General features: G+C 47.8%; 1 protein-coding gene across 6 annotated transcripts in view; it reads right to left on the reverse strand.

Annotated features, from left to right (window-relative positions):
- CAMK1D (calcium/calmodulin dependent protein kinase ID) overlaps positions 1-25108 on the reverse strand; it is a 485392-nt gene that overhangs the window by 40645 nt on the left and 419639 nt on the right. For all 6 annotated transcript variants that reach the window (XM_058431871.1, XM_032161229.2, XM_058431865.1 and 3 more), the window contains one exon: positions 18835-18961. In XM_058431871.1, the coding sequence (XP_058287854.1) occupies positions 18835-18961 (127 nt within the window). The remainder of the gene's footprint in view (positions 1-18834; positions 18962-25108) is intronic.

A 25108-nucleotide genomic window follows, 5' to 3' on the forward strand; every position in this document is an offset into this window, starting at 1 on the left:
AGGTATGAGAGGTCAGGAAAGTTGGCCAATGTTACCCAATGGGAATGTGGCATCTACACGAACTTCCTTTCAGAAGAGACTTCACTTATATTGTCTGCCATGAACTGGGTATTGGGTGAGTCATTCACAAACGTTTTCTACTGCAATCCTTTGAACTCTGACAACTATCATGATGTGCACCTGACAGGTGAGAAAAATGAGCCTCAGAGAAGTTAAGTAACTTGTCCCACATCACACAGCTAGATAGGAAAGAGCTGAGATTTGAAACCAGGTCAATCTGATCCTTGTTCCAGCTCTTTTCACTCAAACATACTGTTTGCTAAGGTGAGAGCATCTTCAGTCTAGGCTTACCTGGGTGTCCAATCTTTTGGTTTCCCTGGGCCACAATGGAAGAAGAAGAATTGTCTTGGGCCACACATAAAATACACTAACACTAATCATAGCTGATGGGCTAAAATACAAGAATCGCCAAAAAATCTCATCATGTTTTAAGAAAATTTACGAATTTGTGTTGGGTCGCACTCAAAGCTGTCCTCCAGGGGTTGGACACACTTGGAAATGAAAAGTTCTTTTGTAGAAAAACGAACAGGGAAATCCTCTCTTTCATCCCGTTGACAAGAAATATATTCCTGAGCGAGAACAGGAAGGTAGACAAGCCACCGCTGAGTGCCTCTGCTTATGGCAGTGAGGGATGCACTCCACAGATAATCCCCAAAACTGGCTTTAGTCTCCAACGCCCCCAAACTTCCTATCAGATTTTTATTTTTTTTTAAACAAGAGCAAAATAAATACATCTGCACATCCTTTCTTCACCATGTTCACCCTCAACGCAGCAGCAAAATGAGAGACAGAACTACAAAGTGAGGGAACTCAACCTGGGAGGGCCACCCTTGGCTGGCTGGGCGATAGCTGACTCATCCGCCACGACTGCTAAGAGCATATTTCTCAAGACTCTTGTCTTATGGGAACTGACAAAAGGAAGCCATTTACCACAGTTAAAGTCTTTCTGATTTAGGAGGCATGCTCTCCCTGAGCTGGCACTCTGGTCCCAGTGGCCAAACGGGCACAGATGGCGTGAGAAGCAACGACATCTGCAAGGACCCTCCAGGGCCAGCAGTGTGGCCTCATGGAAAGTGTCCCTGAGGCAGAGAAGGTTCCTAGAGCAACGGCTGACCAGCTTCCCCTCCTGCAGAGCTGACAGCATGTGTTGGGAGGGCAGAGCTAAGTTAGGGGATGGAGGCGCTGGGTTCTAGATCACAAGAATCTGCAAAGCTCTTCAGCGAGATGGCGCAGCAGCCTGGCCTGGCCACTCCACAGAACCACATGTCAAACAACACACAGGCACTGGGAGCTCAGGGCAAACTTCAGGGCATAACCTCATGCCCCGTGCTGGGTGCCCAGAGTTGGAGGCTGTAGTGAGCTATGATCACGCCATTGCACTCCAGCCTGGGCAACAGAGTGAGGCCCCATCTCTAAAATAAATACATAAGTAAAAATAAAATAGAAGATTTCTGCTTTGGATAACAGCATGGTTGTTATGGGGGAAAGTTTTAAATTATTAACAAGTAAATATCAGGATGACAATATTGGGGATGGAGATTTACATATTTGTGTCAATAATTTGAACAAGAATATACATTTCTTGTCCTTTTTGGTGTTGTGTCTTATCTGTGTCACATCAACCAACAAAACATATATATTTTTTTGAGATGGTGTCTCACTCTGCCATCCAGGCTGGAGTGCTGCGGCACAATCTCAGCTCACTGCAACCTCCACCTCCCAGGTTCAAGCCATTCTCCTGCCTCAGCCTCCCAGGTAGCTGGGATTACAGGCATGCACCACCACGCCCGGCTAATTTTTGTATTTTTAGTAGAGACGGGGTTTCACCATGTTGGTCAGGGTGGTCTCGAACTCCTGACCTCGTGATCCACCTGCCTCGGCCTCCCAAAGTGCTGGGATTACAGGCGTGAGCTACTGTGCCCGGCCTCTGGTGACTTTCTTAATTGTGCTTGGAAACAAAAGCAGGGGGTAAAGAAAGAAGCCCAAGGCAACAGATAGACGAGAAAGGAGCACAGACAAGGAAGCTGCGGTGCCTCCTACAGCTGCTTACACAGCCTCTGAGCAAAGACTCAACGGATGCCCTAGCCAAGGAAGACAGCAGAAATACGAGGCCACAGCCACCGCAGAGCAGGCTTCCCACCTAGGAAGCGCGGATACTCTGTGTTCTCATGAGTGCTCTATTATGCTCACAGTTCTCCAGCATCGTGGATGGTGGGAGGGAGGATTCTTTAAAAGAACAACCTCCTCTCTGTCTTCATCATCTGTTAGAATGAGGAACATACTGGCCACCATCCATTGTTCAGAAAAAGAAAGAATAAAGAACATGGTTTTTTCTAGAAATCCATACATCAAGGGACACTGGCACATGACACATTTCACCCTCAATCTGGCAAATCTGCCGACACACTGGGCCATGGTGCAAGGCATGTACAGGCTGGAAAAGCAAGGGGATAATTTTTGTGCTTGGATGTTACTTGAGATGTTTAGATTCTTCTTCTTCTTCTTTTTTTTTTTCTTTGAGAAGGAATCTCATTCTGTCGCCCAGGCTGGAGTGCAGTGGCATGATCTCAACTCACTGCAACCTCTGCCTCCCAGGTTCCAGCAATTCTCCTGCCTCAGTCTCCCCAGCAGCTGGGATTACAGATGTGCACCACCACGCCTGACTACTTTTTGTGTTTTTAGTAGAGAAAGGGTTTCATCATGTTGGCCAAGCTGGTCTCTAACTCCTGACCTCAGGTGATCCACCCGCCTTGGCCTCCCAAAGTGCTGGGATTACAGGTGTGAGCCACCATGCCCAGCTGAGATGTTTAGATTCTTGAAGCCACAGACTAACTACACTTAAATAATTTTTAAAACATGAGATTCTGCTTAAATGGTAAAGTTTATGACATCAAGCATATGGTTAAGAAAAGATTCCTGGGCTACATGTAGTGGCTCATGCCTATAATCCAGCATTTTGGGAGGCTAAGGCAGGAGGATCACTTGAGCCCAGAGTTGGAGGCTGCAGTGAGCTATGATTGCATCACTGCATTCCAGCTTGGGCAACAGAGTGAGATGCTGTCTCTAAAATAAATAAACAAACAAACAAATTAAATAAATAAGATTTCTGCTTTGGGTAACACCACGGTTGTTATGGGGGAAAGTTCTAAATTATAAACAAGTAAATATCAGGATGACAATACTGGCGATGGAAATTTACATATTTGTGTCAAGAATTTGAACAAGAATGTACATTTCTTGCACTTTTTGGTGTCGTGTATTGTCTGTGTTATATTGACCAACAAAATACAAATATTTTTTAACCAATTAGAGGTGGGTAAACTATTTGTCTTCTGGTGACCGTCTTAATTGCGCTTAGAAACAATCCCGGGGGTGAAGAGAGAAGTGACATGTCACCCAGCAAACAAGACAAAGCAAACTGATTTGGAAATGACATTTCCACCAACATGAAATATTTTTAAAATTGCATAATGGCACACACACCCATACCCTAAGTTCTAATTTCACTTGTGATTGCTGGAATCAAGGGTCCTTTGAAATACTGTTTGAAAAAGCCCACCGAGATCACTTCAAATAGCTATTTTTCATCTCACAGAAATTCGTGGAAAATAGAATGTTCTCAGGCAAATTTCAAAACTCTCCTGACAATTTGATACGGTGGCCAAACCAGGCCAAACCGTGGAGATCCACAAGGATGTTCTCTCTCCTGCTCGCCTCCTGTAATCGGCAGTCGGCTGCACTGTTTCACCAACCTGCTGGATTCACCTGGCCTTTCTAGCATAGCCCCCAACCCACCCATTTTCTTGTTTCAGCTGTGGTGAGGCACGTAGCCATGGGAGAGTCCACTTCTCAAGCTGATCTTTTCAGATGCCAGTTTTCCTGCCTAAGAATCAGCCGAACCTGCCAGTGTTATGTTACCAGTATTACGCCGTGTGGCAAGAACTCTGCTCTAATTCCAAAAAATCACAGCGCCCAACTTACAAACTTGCAGAAGACCAACGAGCTTCCAGACCCAGGAGGTGCCGAGCACAGTCCCTCCGTGGCCTCGGAAAGTGATGAGGGCTCTGAACTACGCAGCCACTGTTCCATCTCCTGGCCAGGGCTGCCTGGAGATACCCGAGAGCTTCCTAGTCAAGGAGAAAGCGTATTCTCTTCTAATCGTATGCAGCAGAATTCAAGCGTGATGGGCGAACCTGACAATGACTCCCTGCTGCTCCTATGCCTCCTGCGAGAGGGATGCTTTGAGTTCTTGCTTATTTGGAGCTACTGACAAAGACAGGCAGTCACTGAAAGGCTCCACGGCTCGTCTAAGATGTCCCCAGCCTCCAGACAAAGCAGGAAAGGGCCTATTCTCCTGGCCCAGCTACGACAGAAGGGACATCCTCTCAAATGACAAGGCAAGGTCCCTGGGGGCTCTGTCCGTGGCTGTAGGGAAACCCACCCACCTGGAGGTATTGAAAGGGACCTACGCAAGCCAGTCGGCAGTCCAGCCTTCAGGATATCCCTTAGGCTTGCCCAAAGCCAGCGTTTTGGAGCTGCAGAGAGTGGGGTTAGTGTGGGGGCGGCTGTACACAGTTCACACGCATTGGGCACAATGGTTGGGTTCCCAGGTGCATTCACCAAAATCCTGTAACACAATGGTCTCCTGTGACTTCCTCTGTACCTCCAATGTTCCTTTACTGCTGCATAAATCTCACTGTCAAATCAGATTTCACGCTGCTGGAGGGCAGGGCAGAGCTCTCATCTCTACGTCCTGATTGGTCGGCACTTGGTGATTCAACTGAACCCAACCTAGTCGCCACACACCATTATTTCTATGGAAAAATGTCTTCCAAATTCCACACAACTGGGCTACAAGTCAACTTTGCTGCCTGAAATATTTTTGGTGAGTAGGTACAAGAAAAAATAACACAGGACGGGTGGGGGTGGGGAACAAATGAATTTAGGAATGGAAGCAACTGCCAATTGGCAAGTACCTGTATTAGGTAAAAGCAAGAGCAGTTTGCTAAATACCTTTCCATGAACACATGATTTCAGACAGGAACTCTGAGGAGAAAAGAGGCAGAATTCACCCTAAATCTCAGTGTGTGAATGTGCTTGTCACTCATGTTACTCTCCCTTTAAGACCTTTTCTCTGCCCGGCACGGTGGCTCACACCTGTAGTCCCAGCACTTTGAGATGCCAAGGAGGGTGAATCACCTGAGGTCAGGAGTTCGAGACCAGCCTGACCAACAAGGTGAAACCCCATCTCTACTAAAAATACAAAAATTAGCCAGACACAGTGGTGGGTGCCTGTAATTCCAGCTACTCAGGAGGCTGAGGCAAGAGAATCACTTGAACCTGGGAGGCGGAGGTTGCAGTGAGCCAAGACTGCCATTGCACTCCAGCCTGGGCAACAAGAGCGAAACTCCAACTCAAAAAAAAAATACCTTTTCTCCAAGGAAGTTCGGGACTACCAGGTTTAGGGGTAAAGGGCAGAAAGAAATACTTTGTTACACGATCTCTCAGAACCTCCTCCCGGTCAGATCTTGGGTGCTATTAACTCAGCTTTCTTTGCTATTCCTGACAAAACAATATCCCACTGGCTTAATAAGTTTACACCAGTAAATAAAAGTTAAGCTCCATGTAAACCACTCAGCCTCACAAGAGTGTCCCAGGAGCCATCAGAGACCTCTGTGGAGAGATGTGGTCCTTCTCAGAGACCACGACTAACTCATGCTCTTTATAAAACTAGATGGAGAATTCAAAATAATTGGATTTACCACAGTGAGACTCACCACCAGCCCACTTATGGAAAATTCCACTTTGCGGGAACCAAGCTACTTTATATTGATTTAGAGCAAGTATTCCTGGCGAACGGAAAGACTCGAGAGACTTCAAAAAAACAAAAAAAAGAGTTCAGAAACCTTTCATCTTGTTTTTAAAACAATTAAATTGCCCATTTTCCTTACCAAAGAAGAGAGAAGAACAAGGCGTAACCAAGGGGACTGAAAACTAAGACAGCAGCTGTCTTGTGGGTGTGGGGCTTGGCGGTAATCAATCTTCATGCTCTTCTGAAGTAGAAAAGAATTTTCCCTTTCCCAAGCCCTGAGGATGTGCCAAGAAGCAGTTTCTGCTGAGAGGGTGGAGGAAACGGCGAAGCCCTCGCCCTCCTAGGAAGCCCGCGTTCAGGGTGCTTTGCTCACCTCCATGGAAGTCTGTGTGGCCTCTCCTCTCTGTCCTTCACACATGACCCCTCCAGTGGCTGGAGGATGGTGACACATCAGGAGGGAGCAGCCTGGGGGACAGGGGCAGTCCTCGATGCCAGAAGTTAAAAGTCAACAGTCCAGAACCAGGCTGGGTGCGGTGGCTCACCCTTGTAATCCCAGCACTTTAGGAGGCTGAGGTGGGCGGATCACTTGAGGTCAGGAGTTCGAGACCAGCCTGGCCAACATGGTGAAACCCCGTCTCTACTAAAAATACAAAAATTAGCCAGGCGTGGTGGCGCATGCCTGTAGTACCAGCTACTCGGGAGGCTGAGGCAGGAGAATTGCTTGGACCGAGGAGGCGGAGGTTGCAGTGAGCCAAGATTGTGCCACTGCACTCTAGCCTGGGCAACAGAGCAAGACTCTGTCTCAAAAAAAAAAAAAAAGAAAAAAGAAGAAAAAACCCCACAAACTGAAAATACTGAATTTACTCTAAATACAAGTCTGTTACCTCAGATCCAGCACGGAATCAGAGGACAGGATTATAGGCTGGGCTCTGTGCCACGGTAAACTAGAGGATTCATTATCTTGCCTATGCCTCAGTTTCCTGTCTTGATGGGCACCTGCCACTGTGTCCTAGAGTTACGCCTGCAAGCAAAAGAACTGGAGCTCAATTTGGAAGAGTTGCACGTGGCCCCTCATTGTAAACAATGCCAGTAGGTATCTGTGTCCAGGGCTAGACGCTCGGATCACAGCTGGTCTTCCGGTCCTTGAGGAACTTCCGCCAGGAAGCGGGAAGAAGCGATGCTCCCCTGCTGGTGGGGGAAGGAACACCAGCTACTAAATCAAACTGCAATGGAGTTTCTAAGAGTTTGTGATACTGTGTGTCAGAGAAGAGGCGAGAAGATTTCTTTCAAACAGTGAGAGAGAAGGATGACATTTCTACCTAGCAGTGGCCTTTTCAGAGATGCTAAACAGAATTTAAAGATCAGGAAAAATAAAATTAAGCTTTGTGTTGTTAGAACCCCAGACATACATTTCAGGGGAGAATTTGGCCTCAGTAAGAATGACATCAAGGCAAGGAGGTGATACTGAATGTGCTTGGTCAGGTCAGCTTCCTGTCAGTAGCAGAATTTGCAACAGCAGGGGTATTAAAAAAAGAAAAAATTAAGACGATGAGGGACTTTTACCGGGAGCATCTTAATAAACAGCTGTTGCTTCACCCAGGTTTCCAGTATTGCAATCCAGACTGTTGGCAAGTAAAAATCAGGCTGAAACACAGGAGCATTCTCTGCCTAAAGTCTATCTTCCATCCAAAGTCACAGAAGATGAGCAGAAGGCTTTTGGGACAGCTCCGATCTTTTCTGTTGGGATAGCCTCCTCCTCTGGTCTCTATCATCCTTCACCTAGAGCTGTCATTCATGGGGAATGAATTGCCTCTAGCAATAGATCAAGATGGCAAAAAAAAAAAAAAAAAAAAAAAAATTAAATTAAAAACGTATCACCAGGCCAGGCATGGTGGCTTACGCCTGTAATCCCAGCACTTTGGGAAGTCGAGGCCGGTGGATCACCTGAGGTCAGGAGTTTGAGACCAGCCTGGCCAACATGGTGAAACCCTGTCTCTATTAAAAATACAAAGGCCAGATGCAGTGGTGCGTGCCTGTAATCCCAGCTTCTCGGGAGGATGAGGCAGGAGAATCGCTTGAACCTGGGAGGCAGAGGCTGCAGTGAGCTGAGATCATGCTACTGCATGCCAGCCTGGGCAACACAGCAAGACTCCGTTTCAAAAAAAAAAAAAAACTATCGCCAAAGAGCAGCTTACCCTGATTTTTCCAGTAGCCTCGAGTTTCACCACAGGCATGAGAAGTCTCCATGAAAGCACCATACTGGTATGTAATTACCATTCTCATCTGAGCTGGGACTGCTGTTCAAATGCTCCCAAAGCCAATCATGGAGGACTGAGGCTAAGGAACGGGGAGGGAGTAGAAGCTGGGGCCGCTGGGCTTTTGAAATGTGGGAGGGCCTTGGAACTCCGCGGGACGGAGGAAGTCAGCTGTGCCAAGGAAGGCCTTTCAGAGCAACGTGGCCACAAACGGCACTGCTGTGCGGCCCCTCTAGGGTCTCCCATGGGGGCCTACCTGGTGTGTGATCACAGCGTGATGCCTACTCTGTACTTAAGTCAAGCCTTTCTTGTGAAATCTGATTAAGAAGACTGCTACAGTCATTCCAGGGTTTTGGTTTTTAATCATGACAAAGAACAAATGGAGCTACACATGCTGCCCTCCCCCTCTTTCCCACCACAGCAAAACGTGACCTCCCTCCCACATCAAGTATCTAAAGAAGCAATTCCAGAAGGAAGACAAGTGCCTTAAAAACACTGTGTTCAGAGTGACTCTGTGGGGCTGCCATGTGTGGGATGGGGCTCCTCAAAGCCGGGCTGAGTGTATGTTGCCCACGTGCAATGAGTCAGTTCCATGAAGACGAGCAGGCCCTACAAGTCTCCCCACTTAGGGGGCCCTGTCCTCTCCAGCACAGGGGGTCTGGCTGCAGCCCACGGTGTGATAAAATGTTCACTGTGGGCTGTCACCAAGTAGCTGTTGAGAAAGAGAGAAAATTCTCATCTGGATGTTCCGCCTACTCATCTGTGCCCTGTATGACAATTTCTCAGTTACATAAAACCCTGTTTTGACACTAACAGTCGGAGAGGATGAGAACAATGATGTAATGCTTATAGTCACGGACCAAAATATGGTATTTAAGTGAGAAACAAATAAAAAGCAAGCTCTGTTGGGGAGCAACCACATCGAGGAGTGAACATGAAAGGACTGGGAACAGAGGCGCTATGGGGAAAGATGAAAAGAATCGAGATCACTCAGAAGACAGACGGTGGGGAGGTCCATCGACTGAATCCTTTTTCTTGGCTGTATGGAGCGAAGATGGGAAAAATGATGGCCAGTATCCTTGACACGTAGATATTTACATACTTAAAGGATACCAACTCACAAACATACAATGTTAAAGCCAGAAAAAAATTTACAGGAAATATTTAGCCCAGCACATTTATTTTATATACAAGAAACTGAGAATCCCCAAGTTTAAGTGAAAGGCGCAGGCCTCCTTCATATCTAATCAATGGCAGACAGAGGAGGACGCTTACATGCAAGTCCCCTGCCGTGACTGCCAGCAACTATAGGCTGGGCGGCTTTGAGGATAGAGGTCCTTGCTCCAACACTGTGCTGGCTGGAACCCCTGGCTTCCAAGAGCTCATCATAATCCTACGCCCCACATCAACTTCTAGAAGTGCAGTGATCCCTGAATTAACACCAATCCTCTAACTCAGTGAAAAAAATACACCAAGAATGTTGACCAATTCTTCTCCATCTCCTTTTAGAGAAGAACAAGACGAAACACGTTTAAACTATTTTAGGCAAGTTAAGGCGGAGCTAGACCAAAGATGTCTATCGTGGCTTTGCAGCCAACACGGCAACTAAGTTCCAGAAGGAAATGAACGATTCCTTCCCCGACAGCCTCAGGAACGTAACAGTCAGCCACCATCTAAAGCATCAAGGTGCAGTTCTGCTTCTAGGCAGAACGATGGACCAGCTGTACATGTTCCTTCTTATTTCTGAGTGACGTCTGTAATGGAATAGCGTGGCTGTGGTTGTGCACTCCACAGAAAATACTGCTAGGTGATGAACTGTCACTGAATAAGGCTCAAAAAAAAAATTCTCAACTAGGCACAGTGGTTAATATCTGTAATCTCCGCACTTTGGGAGGATGAGGCAGGAGGATCACTTGAGCCCAGCAGTTCGAGACCAGCCTGAGCAACATAGACCCTGTCTCTACAAGAAAATTTAAAAATTAGCCAGGTGTGGTGGTGTGCACCTGTAGTCCCAGCTCTGCAGGAGGCTGAGGTGGGAGGATCACCTGAGCCCAGGGGATCGAGGCTGCAGTGAGCTATGATCATGCCACTGCACTCCAGCCTGGGGGACAGAGACCCTGTCTCTTGAAAAAAGAAAAGATAAAGATAGAAAACAGGCCATCCTCCACCAAATAGGAGTTTCTCATCTGTCTCGTCAATTACGTGATTGATATGGATGTTTTCTGTCACTTACTACTGATGTTCAGTGATTCAGATATTTTAATTAATGCAGCTGAGCAGGCAATATACATAATTTTACTAACTTCCTTAGCTCTGACTTTTATCTCTTATTGCCGAGACCAAGGGGAATGTTATACTTGACTTAATTAAATGGATTCCCAATCTCGGTCAATACCATACTGAGACCCACCATGGTATTCTGAGGAGCCACTTTTCACCAGATGGGCCCATCGTTTCTCCTAAATGATCACCAAGTACAATTCCGCCAGCCCTCTCTCCAGGCCCAGTGAGTCTGTTCATTTCTCCCAGATCCTCCAAGAAGCAGCCCATGACTCTGGGCCTCTGCTCCCCCTGCCTGCTCTGCACCTGTGACTCTCCTTACTTTTGCTCAAGTCCTGCCCTTCCTCCAAATCCACGTCCTCCAGTTTTCCCCTGGTCATTCCAACCCTTGTTGATCCCTCGCACTCCTGTATTTTTTTAGAGATGGGGTCTCACTCTGTTGCCCAGGCTGGAGTGCAGTGGTGTGCTCATAGTTTGCTGTTGCCTCAAGGTCCTGGGCTCAGGTGATCCTCCTGCGTCAGCCTCCCGAATAGCTGGGACTACAGGTGTGTGCCACCACACCCACCTACTATTTTTTTTAAAGAGACAGGGGTCTTACTATGTTGCCCAGGCTGGTCTCAAACTCCTGGACTCAAGTGATCCTCTCACCCTGGCCTCCCAAGGTGCTGGGATTACAGGCATGAGCCACTGTGCCCAGCCTTCACACCTGTATTTTAATGTTGCTTCTGAAATACACTGCCTCACATGAATCTGTGTGACCCGTCTACCACAATCTACTGGAGAACCTGTTGGTGTTAGCAGAGCCAGCCCTATGAGCCGCCCACATCTCAGTGTCATGGATGGGGATGCCCACTATCTCCCGCTATCAGTGAAGTGATGTGCTGCCTCCACAGGCCACAGTCCTTGCAAAGGGTGTGTACAACACAGGCAGCCACCACATGTAAGAGGGTGAAGTTCAAAGTGCTTATAGTCCTCTTGCCTCCTCCTAAGGCACCCTGTGCATTGGGATACTTGGGGGAAAAGCACCATTTTCGGTTTCATTGTTAGAGAGCTCATTTAAATTGAAGTCATAGCTTCATGCTGGCAGAATTAACTATTCAGCTGAATAGTCATTTAGATAGTAATCAAACGATGATTCACAAATTGAAACCAACGCTTCGACTTATCAAAAGTCTGAACTCAAGCTATAAACCTATAGATTGCCCTGAGGGGAATGAAAGCTTTTCCTCATCTTTATTCACACATTTCTTTCTAAATATGAAGACACCATGCTAGGCTGGGAACAGACAGCAGCGCTCTGCCCCTGGCTTGGGCCCAGAGGACAGTGTGGTCCCTGAATCACAAGTGGCAGCTCTCTCTCCCTCCTCCCTCACAGCTGCCAAATGGGGCTGGGCTCTGCCCTGTTCAGATGGAAAACTTTCTAGCAGTTTCTTTGCTCAAGATTCAAAATGGTGTCCCAAGAGCCTTGCAAGGAGAAGCCATGGCTGGGGAAGGAGGTAAGCGGCTGGGGCGAGCCCCATGGTGGACATTATGCTGGTGTACTTACCAAGACCCGTTTCGCCTTCTTCCTGCCATTCCTCTGACCACAGGGCCACCACACTTAATTAATAGTTCAACCAGGGCCAGGAATGGTGGCTCACGCCTGTAATCCCAGCAGTTTGGGAGGCCGAGGCGGGTGGATCACCTGAGGTTGGGAGTTCGAGACCAGCCTGACCAATATGGAGAAACCCCGTCTCTAATAAAAATATAAAATTAGCCTAGGGCATAGTGGCGCATGCCTGTAATCCTGGCTACTCGGGAGGCTGAGGCAGGACAATCGCTTGAACCCGGGAGGCAGAGGTTGCAGTGAGCTGAGATCGTGCCACTGCACTCCAGGCTGGGCAACAAACAAGAGCAAAACTCCATCTCAAAAAAAAAAAAAAAAAAAAAAATTCAACCAAATCCTCATTCTTCATCTTACTTGACTCAGTAGCAGCAACTGACATGTGATACCTTCTACGTGAAGCACTTTCTCCATGTCTGATGGGGAGCACGTCACTCTCCGCCTGCGCTCTTTCTACTTCACCCACTGCCCCTTCTCTGTCTTGGTCTCCTCTGCGGGCTCCAGCTTGTCCCCCTGACCTCTCCACCCTGATGTCCCCAGGACTCAGCTCTGGGATCTTTCCTCTCCTCCACTGCCTATCCTGGTTCATGGCTTTAAAACGCAGCCATAAATTAACATCTCCCAAATCTAGTTGATCCTCATTACTCAAGGATTCTGTATCTGCAGATGTGCCTACTGGCTAAAAGTTATTTGCAACCCCCAAATCAATACTTTGTGGTCATTTGTAGACATGCGTAGAGTGACCAAATACTTGAGTTGCCTGATGTGTGAGTTTCAGGCTGGGGCGGAATGAGGTGGTGCTCCTCCTTCACGTTTCATCTCAGACTGTAAACAAGGGTCTTTTCTCACCCTCTATTTGGTGTCTTGTTTTTCACATTTTTGTGTTTTGTTGGAGATCTCCCTGTTTACAACAGCCCCGAGCACAGTGCTGAAGTCTGTCTAGCTTTCCTAACAGCAAAGAGGCCGTGATGTGCCTTTCAGAGAAAATCGGTGGGTTAGAGAAGCTTCCTTCAGGCAGGAGTTACGGTGCTGTGGGCTGTGCATCAGTGTTAATGATTCAACAACATATATTCAATAAGGTGTCTTTAAACCGAAGCACACATTCTGAAAAGGTCATGTGGATGAAAATGTGACCAGAGGCTCACAGGAACCCAGCCTGTGTTTCCCTTAGGAGCAATGGTTCAGTATTGATTAATTCAGTGCTTTCAGCTATTTGCTATAACAGAACATGATGACTGTGAACAGCGAGAATCGACTGCACACAGTTCCAGGGTCACGTTGCAGCTGCCCTCTTGGCCTAGTCAACTTTAACAAATTGAGACCGCGCTCCTCCTAAGGCATCTGCAATCTATTCATCCCACAGGCTCTTCCACCTCCAGCAAAGACAACTGCACCCTCCCGGGGTTATCAGGCCCAAAAACCTTTGAACGATCCTTGCCTTCTTTCTTTCTCTCAAACCCTACTTTCAATCTTTCAGAAAACCTTGAGGACACTGCCTTTGAAATATACCTGACATCTGATAGCTTCTCATCACTTTTGCTGCTACCAATCTGACCTAAACCTTTGCTGATCAATGCGTGAGCCTTCTCACAGTCTCACCTGATCAATGCCACAGCCTTCTCGCATCTCCTTCCTCCACCCCACCCCCACCATCTATCCTGATCCCAGCTTGTGTCCTAGAGCAGCGATCCCCAACCTTTTTGGCACAAAGAACCCGTTTCACGGAAGACAATTGTTTCAAGGATATGGTACTGGGGATGGTTTCAGGATGAAACTCTTCCACCTTAGATCATCAGGCATTATTAGATTCTCAAAAGGAGCGTGCAACCTAAATCTCTTGCAGGCACAGATCACAACAGGGTTCAAGCTCCCATGAGAATTTACTGCCGCTGATCTGACAGGAGGCGGGGCTCAGGCAGGAATGCCCACCAGCCTGCCTCTCACTTCTTGCTGTGCAGCTTGGTTCCTAACAGGCCCTGAATCAGTATCAGTCCAAGGCCCAGGGGTTAGGAATCCCTGGCCTAGAGGGATCCTGTTTAAAACAATATGTCACTGCCTTAACACAGAAGCATCCGACGGCATCCTATCACCGAGTAAAAGCTAAAGTCTATACAACGATTTCCAAGTCCCGGTCCACATACTCAGGACTTCTCCGACTCGTCTCTCCTATTCCTCTCCTTCCTGCTTCCCCTGCTCCCTGCTGCTTGCCCACATTCTCCTGCCTTCAGGCCTCTGCACTGCGCCTGGAATGCCCTCCAGATACTTGCATGGTCGGTTCTCTCGCTCCTATCAAATCTTTACCATGGCCACCCTCTTAGTGACGGCTGCCTGCACACTGTAGTTAAAATTGCCACCACCCTCTGAACACAAGAACTTCTTATCATCTTTTCTGCTTCATTTTTCTCCATAGTACTTAAAGCCACCTAACACATGAATGAACGTAGCTATCAATATTTGCTTTATAGCCTATATCTCTCTCACTCAGATGTAAGTGCCACTAGGGAGGGGATTTTTATGTTTTATTCTTCTATTTCTATTGATGTGCCCACCCCCCAGTGCCCAGAACAGAAGGTAGGCAATAAATAAATAATTCTTGAAGGGCTGAATGATGTAGCCCTTAGCATACATTAAGCTGACCTGTTTGCTGTCTCTCTCACAATACTGAGGTCAGAGTTTGTACCTTATTCACATTTGTATTCTTCTTCTTTTTTTTTTTTTTTTTTTTTGAGATGAGTCTCACTCCATTGCCCAGGCTGGAGTGCAGTGGCGCAATCTCAGCTCACTGCAACCTCTGTCTCCCAGGTTTAAGTGATTCTCCTGCCTCAGCCTCCTGAGTAGGGAGGCTGGGATTACAGGCGCCTGCCACCTTGCCTGGCTAATTTTTTGTATTTTTAGTAGAGACAGGGTTTCACCATATTGGCCAGGCTGGTCTGGAACTTCTGACCACAGGTGATCTGCCTGCCTCAGCCTCCCAAGGAGCTGGGATTACAGGCGTGAGCCACCGCGCCCGGCCCATATTTGTATTCTCAAACCAAACACTGTACACTTGGCCCTCGTATCCATGGATTCAAAATATGTGGATCCACAGATCAAAAATATTTGAAAAAACAATACAAATAATACAAATAAAAACAATACCTATGACAACTATTTCCACAACATTTACACTGCATCAGGTATTGTAAGCAATCTAGCAATGACAGTACACAGAGGCCACGCCTAGGTTATATGCAAATACTATGCATTTCATATCAGGAACTCGACCATCTGAGGATGCTGGTATCTGCAGGGTGTGAAGTATCTTGGAACCCAGCCCCTGTGGATACTGTGGGACGAATGCACACAGCACACAGCAGGAACTCAATAAACGCATGCTGAGCGAATGGAAGGGGAAGACAGAAAGAAAACACGGCTAAGATTCATGAGCTGTGTGTTTTTCCTAAATTCAGGAAGTGTCTGCACAAAGATTTAATGAGACTCAGTGCAGTGAGAGACACAGATTGATACGACCCTAATGCAATGTGATCAGACCATGACGAGAAAAGGGTCATAGAAAGAAGCAGGATGTAAAAGGAGAGGACAAGGTGACATGAAAGCAGTCAAAGGCGGTAACATGTAAAATGGGCTTCGGTGGATGAATAGGACATTGCCATGCAGACTGCAAGGGAGGAAACAGCCCAAGCTCAGCCAGGAACTGCCTAAGGGATGTCTTCTAGACACAAGCTCTTCAAAGCAGCCCCTTCCCTACTCTGAAGTTGTGTGCCCTCCACACGACTCACTCCAGAGGCGCACTCTTGGTGGAGTTTCAGCGCTCAGTCAACACAAAACCAGTAGAAGAGCGCCATTGCTACAGTCCTCTTCTCCCCCAGCCTCCTCCACGACAACCTGGTATCTCACAACACCATCACCCAATGGCTCCCCCTGGCTGCCATTTAGAGTAGCAAGAGCAATGGACTCCTCAACACCATTCCCGACACATCAGTGCCAGACACAGCAATCAACAGACCCAGACCCCGCAGATGGCAGCCACTTAGAAACCAGAAAAACTGCCATCCCGCGGGCTTTGCCAAAACACAGAGAAGTAAAACTCAATTTAGAATGTGCTGGAGCTTTCCAGCCAAACATGAGAAGCACGTGAAGCGTACGTAGCTAGGGGCCTTCACTGATTGTCAGAGCATTTAAATCACAGCCCAAGGGTCAACTTCCTGAAGGGAACAGATGGGCAGGCCGCAGTATCAGCACCTTCTCAGCCTGGGGAGACCACTGGAAAGAGGACCAGCACCATGACCTAACAGACTCTTCATTTTCTAATGTCTGAGATTCCCGGTAGTTAGAAGAGGCTCTCCCCACTCATCTTGTCTCATCTCATGTATTCACGGCTTCCCTGATGGCTCAGACCGAGCTGGAGAAATTCCATGCATATACCACACACACTCTTTCCTCCTGTCGTCACCCCAGGCACATGTCCCCCAGCCAGGGACCATGCTATTCCTGCAACCATTATCACCCTATCCTAGAAGAGATGATCGATTGCTATGCTGTTAATCTCTATCAAAGCCTACACTGGCCTTTTTTTTTTTTTTTTTTTTGAGATAGCATCTCGCTTTCTCACCCAGGCTGGAACGCAGTGGCGCAATCTCAGCCCACTGCAACTTCCACAACCAAGGTTCAAGCGATTCTCCTGCCTCAGCCTCCCAAGTAGCTGGGACTACAGGTGTGCACCAACATGCCCGGCTAATTTTTGTACTTTTAGTAGAGATGGGGTTTTGCCATGTTGGCCAGGCTGATCTTGAATTCCTGGACTCAAATGACCCAACCGCCTTGGCATCCCAAAGTGCTGGGATTACAGGCGTGAGCCACTACACCCGGCCATGCACTGGACCTTTCAAAAATGAGCAGAGCAACCTCTTCTTCTGTGCCTTCTGCATACACACAATCCAGGGAATTGAGCCCCCCTGCGATGGTATCCACACAGCTCCTCCCCAGCCACGTTTCCACCACCTGTGTCTCCACACTTCTAAACCCTGCTGCTTCTTTCCCTTCCCCTTATTTTGTTCTCTGCCCGCCTCAGCCTGCTCTTGTCTTTCCTCCTCTGAGTTACTCTGAAAATGAAGAGCTATGACACTCGAGCTTGACATGGCTCTGTAATTATATGCAAGGACCTGAAAGGCCACGAAGTGGCCCCAAGGTCATCTGGAGTTTCCCACAATACCCCTTGTAACTCCTTTAGTTTGAGGCCGGCTCTCCTCAGCCTGCCTGGGAAGGTTCTGTGGATGTCCCCAAAGACCCACAGGGTGATGCTGGTCACATAATATACCTCCTCTCTCAGGTGGGCTCACTGGCTATTCTCATGAAGAAAGGTCACCGCACTTTGCATGACAAGAACTTAGCCTCACTCGGGCGCGGTGGCTCATGCCTGTAATCCTAGCACTTTGGGAGGCTGAGGTGGGCGGATCACCTGAGGTCAGGAGTTTGAGACCAGCCTGGCCAACATAACAAAACCCTGTCTCTACTAAAAATACAAAAATTAGCTGGACATGGTGGCAGGCGCCTGTAATCCCAGCCACTCGGGAGGCTGAGGCAGGAGAACCACTTGAATCCAGGAAGCGGAGGTTGCAGTGAGTCGGGATTGGGCCACTGCACTCCAACCTTGCGACACAGCTAGATTCAGTACCCTACCCACACCCACCCACCTCTCCCCCGCCCCAAAAAAAAAGAATTCAGCCTCAGACTCCATTTTCCATAACTCTTTTCCAACCGCATCTTTTTCCTTGCTCTCAGACATCCTTAGCTCGTACCCTCTCCCAGCCTTCGGGCTTTCGCACAAACTGGTTGCTCTTCCTGGGATGCTGTCCTGTAACTCCCACCCGGCTGGCTTCTTGCCACCGAGACCAAGGCCCAAGTCTCCTCCCTGTCCTCTCAGCCCAGTCCTGATTCCTTGTCACTCCATGGCAGGCCCCCAGGTTTAGTTTCTTCATAGCACTTAAGATCTGAAATGACCCTGTTTGCTTATTTGTTCCAACTAAAATGTAAGCTCCATGAGGGCAGGCACCATGTCTGTGTCATTCACTGCCTTAACCCCAGTGCCTGGTACAGCATCAGGTACATAGTAGCAACTTTACATACATTTGCTGAATGAATGAATGAATGAATGAATACACTGATGTCAACGAAGGTCTCAGAACAATCACAAGTATTCTAATGGTGTTTCTCCAGGACCCCAGAAGTCAAAAGATTAACATCAGAATCCAAGTGTTCAGATCTATCAGTAGTCTTCTCTGCATTTTGGAAGTTTAGTACAAAGAATTGGGGGTTGTGATTTAAGGAAAAACTTGAATGCCTAGCATCGCAGTACAGATCAGGGTTGACTGACTGATGAGAGAGACTTGGTCAAGGTCTGACCAAGGTTCCTCCATCGATGTTCCTATCTCAGTAATTGGAATGTTTTCTTGTGTGTGCACCTTACTGTTATCTCAGTGTCTCATTGTAAATCCCTCAGAAACAGATGTATGCAGTATCTCTGGAAATGGAACCTGGGATTCATCCAAATTAACTCCCAGCCTTCAGTCAGGCCCACAACCAAATCAAATGGGATTTCTACCCAACTGTGCAAAAGTTTTCAGGGGAAATCACTTCCCTGCTATGAATTATTCATTCCAGTGTCCCTCAATCTTTTTATTCTTTCCCCCAAGGGAAATGAAGGCAGCTGTGATTACATGCCAAGCTCATATGCTTCAGACGACTGAGGAGTTGACACGTGGTGACACCACACATGAGGATATCACACACACACGGGCACACGTGTGCACGCGCACTGTCCTTACCGACATAGCCTGGAGTTCCACAGGCAGTGGACATCACGTCTCCTTTGCCCTCCATTTTTGACAATCCAAAGTCACTGATCATTATTTTGGACTCCTCATCTTGACTGTAGTACAAGAGATTTTCGGGCTAGAAAGAAAATAAGAAAAAAACATTACAAACTACGTGTAAAGCTGGGTTAATTGTGGAAGACTCATTCAACTGCAAAACCTATTCACAACGTCAGGATGTCCTTGACCTTCGGACATAGTAGATGCATCAACTAAAGCAGCTGCCAATAGAAACAGTGCAGACAGCCCGGCACAGCATGTCTGGCACACACAGACTTTCGATCAATGTTAGTCTCCTTCCTTTACTAATACTTTGTCTACTTTAAAAAACTCACCATATTCTGAGGCAATCTAGAAAGCCGACTGCCTCGCAGACTTGTGGATTTACGTCTGGGGTTAGGGGAGGGAGATTCCAGGAAATGAAATAACTCTTACAGGTGCTTCTCTGCTCCTTTTTATGAGTGATTTTTCTTGAATCCCAGGGTCTCTGTTTCTGCCCTCAGCAACATGCCCTCCTGCCCTGCAGTTCTGGGAGATGTGCTGCACTGCACCCTTCACGAAGGCCAGCTGACCCCTGCTCGCTCCCTTGCCAGGAAAGCAGAGGGATGCCATCCTGGAATAAATGAATCTGGAATTGGAAGACGCAGCACTTCCAGCCATGTACCCTTAAGAGGTCCGCACTTCTGTTTGCCTTTCTGTGAAGCATGAGTTGATTTCATCCTTTGTCTGCTCCTCTGAACAGTGCTTGGGCAGCAGGAATGCACAGCAAAGGCCTTCTTCCACTTCTTATGGCCCCTGTGTTCCTGTCTTCACTACAGTTCTGCAACATACAGGAGGGGCTGAGAGTGGCAGTCCTGGGGTTGGCATGGGAGCCAATGAAGTATCATTTGCATGGTGTTATATGTAGAATTGGGGAATCTCATTGTTCCTAGCAAGGAAGCGGGGGCGGGGCTTATGGAGGATGAGAAGCTACAGCCTTGGAGCTTGTCCTTGCACTGCTGGGTGGACCTTGAACACAGAGAGGAGCCTGCATTTTTTTTTTTTTTTTTCTGAAGAGCTGCTGGACTTGATGACTCTTGGATTCATCATCATGGTGACGATTTATCACGGGTGGAGACGATGTCAAGGACTGTCATCTCTGCTGTTGTCCAGGAACGTCCACCCTCCAGGATAATTCTTACCCAATGAATGAGGAATCATTTCCGTCATTTACACCAAACCTTAAAGGGAGCGCAGCATGAAGAGTCTGACGTGGGAAAGGCATTTTCCCACAGCATTTCCCATCCAGCTCTCCTCCCCAGCCCCAGCGGGGACAGCCACATTCTCCCTCCTCAGGGGTTTGTGGTGAATCTTGGGTTCCTAAGGGTCGGACTTTAGAAACTATTCTTATGTAGAGTGTGAAAGGAAAATAAATCTCAGGACCCCAAAATCACTAAGCCACAGGGAAAAGTCAAGCTGGGAACTACGCAAACCTGCCTCGCATTTTATTCCTAAATAACATAGCTACAAAGATAAAAAAGCCACATTCCTCCCTCATGATTCGCCAATAGGGAAATTCCCTGTGGGCAAAAGACAGACAGACTCAAAGTCTGGCCAGGCACAGTGGTTTACACCTGTAATCCCAGCACTTTGGGAGGCCGAGGCAGGTGGATCACCTGAGGTCAGGAGTTCAAGACTAGCCTGACCAACATGGCGAAACCCCGTCTCTACTAAAAATACAAAAATTAGCCGGGCGTGGTGGCACATGCCTGTAATTCCAGCTACTTGGGAGGCTGAGGCAGGAGAATCGCTTGAACCCAAGAGGCGGAGGTTGCAGTGAGCCAAGATCGCGCCATTGCACTCCAGCCTGGATGACGAGAGTGAAACTCCATCTCAAAATAACTAACTAACTAACTAACTAACTAATTCAAAGTCCTCCCTCTGCTCACGGGAGACAAATGCATACCCGATTGCTTCCTCTGCCTTATTGTTTCACTGAGCCAGACTAAGGCATGAGTGACTATTCCCGTAAACTGTGTATTCAGTGAAGAGCTGATCAGAGACTCAAAAGAAAGCAACCCATTGTCTCTTATCTACCTCAGACCGGGAAGCCTCTGCTTTGAGTTGTGCCGCCTTTTCAGACCTAGCCAATGTACATCTTACACATACTGATTGATGTCTCATGTCTCCCTACAATGTATAAAACCAAGCTGTGCCCTGACCACCTTGGGCACATGTCATCAGGATCTCTTGAGGCTGTGTCATGGGCACATTCTTAACCTTGGCAAAATAAACTTTCTAAATTGACTGAGACCTGGCCGGGCGCAGCGGCTCATGCCTGTAATCCCGGCACTTTGGGAGACCGAGGCGAGTGGATCACCTGAGGTCAGGAGTTCAAGACCAGCATGATTAACATGGAGAAACCCTGCCTCTACTAAAAATACAAAATTACCCAGGCATGGTGGCGGGTGCCTGTAATCCCAGCTACTCAGGAGGCTGAGGCAGGAGAATCACTTGAATCTGGGAGGCGCAGATTGCAGTGAGCCGATACTGCGCCATTGCACTCCAGCCTGGGCAAAAAGAGTGAAACTCTGTCTCAAAAATAAATAAAAAAATAAAAATAAATTGACTGAGACCTGTCTCAGATATTTTTGGGTTCACAAAAGTGAGCAGACTTGTTTAGAAAAGTGGTTCTTGGCCTGTTGTGCGACAGAGGCACCTGTGAGGGTATTCACTGGCCGGAGATCTTGCCCTTCAGTGGGTCTGAGATGGGTCCCAGGGCTCTGGATTTCAGAGCTCCACAAGCAGCATTCTGATGTGTCAACATCGCAGTGAAGACATTTTCAGAACTCACCAAGACTCCCTCCTTGACCAAACTCGAGGCAGGTTCCTCTGAGTCCCCTGCTCTCCTCAGCCTTGACCTTGGCCTTGGCCTTGTCTATCCCGCCCCTGCCAGGCCTCCGCAGCCCTGTCTTAGTGAGTCTGCTAAGTCGGAGAATTCCCCCACCACAGGTATCTGATCAAGTTCTTCACCCACCCCATCCCCACTGACAGGACTCCTGCTGAAGGCAGGCCAAGGTGATTCGGTATTGAGACTGGGGTGATACAGGCGCTAGAAAGAAATTATTTAGGCAGATAGTGAGGGTAAAAGAGTCCTCGGCAAGGCTTCCCTTCTAACAAAAAGCAGCGCAATAAATTACTATTTTTTCTAACAAAGAACAGCCTGAAAAATCAAGCTGCAAACATAAATAAGCAAGCTGGAAGCTTTCACCGGTGAATGCTGGCAGCTGTGCCAATAGAAAGGGGCCACCTGGGGGCCAGGCATGTCCAACATGGAGGCTCCAACTCCCTTTTCTTTGTCAGCCATGTGTACGCCACTGCACTCCAGCCTGGGGACAGAGGCAACACTCCGTCTCAAAAAAAAAAAAAAAAAAAAAAAAGAAACAGGCAACATGGGGCTGGCCAGGCAGAGAACCCATGTGCATCATAAAAGATTAGGGTGGGGATGGCAGGGCAGGGGGCGGGGTGGGGCTCACACCTGTAATCCCAGCACTTTGGGAGGCCAAGGCAGGCGGATCACCTGAGGTCAGGAGTTTGAGACAAGCCTGACCAACATGGAGAAACCCTGTCTCTACTAAAAATAGAAAATTAGCCGGGCGTGGTGGCACATGCCTGTAATCCCAGCTACTAGGGAGACTGAGGCAGGAGAATCACTTGAACCTGGGAGACAGAGGTTGCAGTGAGCCGAGATTGCGCCACTGCACTCCAGCCTGGGCAACACGAGTGAAACTCCGTTTCAAAAAAAAAGAAAAAAAAAAGATTAGGGTGGGGGCAGCCAGCTTTTCACGCCCTATGGAAATGGCACACCTAGCCCTAACTAGTTTTTTGTGTCCTATACAAATGGCACACCTGGTCCAACCAATCTTTTGTGCCTCATATTAAGTCAGACACTACCTCCTCAAGCTCAGCTATAAACCCCCCTGCATCTCACCGCAGACCGGAAACCCGCTTGGGACCCCTCTCTCTACAGGACAGAGCTCTTCTCTTTCTTTCACGTACTAAATGTCCGCTCTTAAGCTCACTCCTTGTGTGTCTGCAACCTTGATTTCCTTGGCGTGAGACGATGAATCTCGCGTATCACCCCAGACAACGAGGCCACTTCAAAGGCATTAGGGATCTGATGAGATCACAAGGGTGGAAGATTTCAGCTCAACTGATTCAGCAGCATTCTTGCTAAAAACTGGACCTACTGACAGCCAGAGAGCAGGGCCTAGTCAGAAAGGGGCCTTTGTCAATGTCTAAGTCCTTAGCCTGCCTTTAGCAGGAATCCTGCCAGGTCAAGTTAGCAAAAATCCCCCTGATTTCCCATCCACTACCCCCTCCCCTCTCTTCTTTGGCTGTAAATCCCTACTTGTCTTGCTGTATCCCAAGTTAGGCTCAATGGCATTGCAATGGTCTTGAATAACGCCTTCCTCACCATTTCAAGTAGTGTCAAAATAATTTTGTTCTTTAACAGAAACTAAAGAATAAATACTATCCTTCACTTCAAGTAACAACACAAAAAGGGATGGCAGTTAAGAGTCACTGTGACATTAATTTTGTGGATGAAGCAGGAGAGTAGAAGAAAATCAACTGTGCACTGAAGGATGCTTCCAATAAGGTTTTCTTTTTTTCCTTTTTTTTTTTTTTTTGAGATGGAGTATCACTCTGTCACCCAGGCTAGAGTGCAGTAGCGCAATCTCAGCTCACTGAAACCTCCGCCTCTTGGGTTCAAGGAGTTCTCCTGCCTCAGCCTCCCGAGTAGCTGGGATTACAGGCATGTGCCACCACACACAGCTACTTTTGTATTTTTAGTAGAGACAAGGTTTCATCATGTTGGCCAGGCTGGTCTCAAACTCCTGACCTCAGGCAATCCATCTTCCTCAGTCTCCCAAAGTGCCGGGATTACAGGCATGAGCCACGGCGCTGGCCCCAATGAGTTTTAAAAGAAAGTAAAGTGGCCAATCAGTTGAAACAAGGATACTGTCATGCTTAGAAAAGGGGCGGGAATGCTCGAATCATAAAGTCCACGTGGTTCATGTTTTCTCTGGATGTTTACGGATCATCCTTTGCTAAACAATAAGGATCCAATCATGGGTTCAGAGTGGACAATGCTGTTGTTTCTGATTTTTTATCTTCCTTGTCCCAGGAGGTGATAAGGAGCGGAGAATAAGTGATTTCACACTGCTAAACAAGGCATAATCCTGGCAAGGGGTGGCCAAAGGGCCCAGCGCATCCACACGTGCCTCCTAGAAAAGATTCATCTGGGTCAATAAAATGCTCTTTTGAAGACCAATTATGCGCAAGGAGGGTTAAATCAACTGGTCATTCACAGTTTAGATCAATAATTTTTTTTTTTTTTTTTTGAGACGAAGTGTTACTTTTCTCACCCAGGCTAGAGTGCAGTGGCGCGATCTCGGCTCACTGCAAACTCTGCCTCCCGAGTTTAAGCGATTCTCCCACCTCAGCCTCCCGAGAAGCTGGGATTACAGGCACCTGCCACCACACCCGGCTAATTTTTGTATTTTTAGTAGAGATGGGGTTTCACCATGTTGGTCAGGCTGGCCTCGAACTCCTGATCTCAGGCAATCCACCCGCCTCGGCCTCCCAAAGTGCTGGGATTACAGGCATGAGCCACCATGCCTGGCCGATCAATACTTTTAATTGGCCTTGTAAGGACAGCAGGGCTTTTCCTGGGGGATGGGAGTGGGGGAGGAGGGAAGATGGTGGGGGAGAGGCAGGCTCAGGTATCATCTGGGTGGGAGGCCCTGATCCCCGATCCCAACAGGAGGGCTGTGGGGGTGGGGGCCACAGGGAGAGGGTCTGGCCCACATTGCATCACAATTCCTCCTGGTGTCCAAAGAGGTCTGGGACTCCCTGGAAAAATTAAGTTTTCTGCATATTATGGCATCTTTGCAAGACAACTGGTGGCCAATACCTGAGTTGGAAGATCAGCCCCAGCCCTTTATAATAATCCACATAATTAGCTTTAAAAAGATCGGAATCAACACACTTCTGGTAACATTAATGTTATCCATAATCACATTCCTACTCCAGTGATTCTCAACTAGGGGCAATTTTGCCCCCCAGGGGATGGCTATCTGGCAATGCCTAGGGACATTTGTAGCTGTTAACAATTCCAGACGTAGTACTGGTATCCATGGGCAGAAGCCAAGGATGCTGCTCTAAATCCCACAGTGCCCAGGGC

Source organism: Hylobates moloch, unplaced genomic scaffold (genome assembly GCF_009828535.3).
Source record: "Hylobates moloch isolate HMO894 unplaced genomic scaffold, HMol_V3 SCAFFOLD_2, whole genome shotgun sequence".
NCBI classification, from domain to species: Eukaryota; Metazoa; Chordata; class Mammalia; order Primates; family Hylobatidae; genus Hylobates; species Hylobates moloch.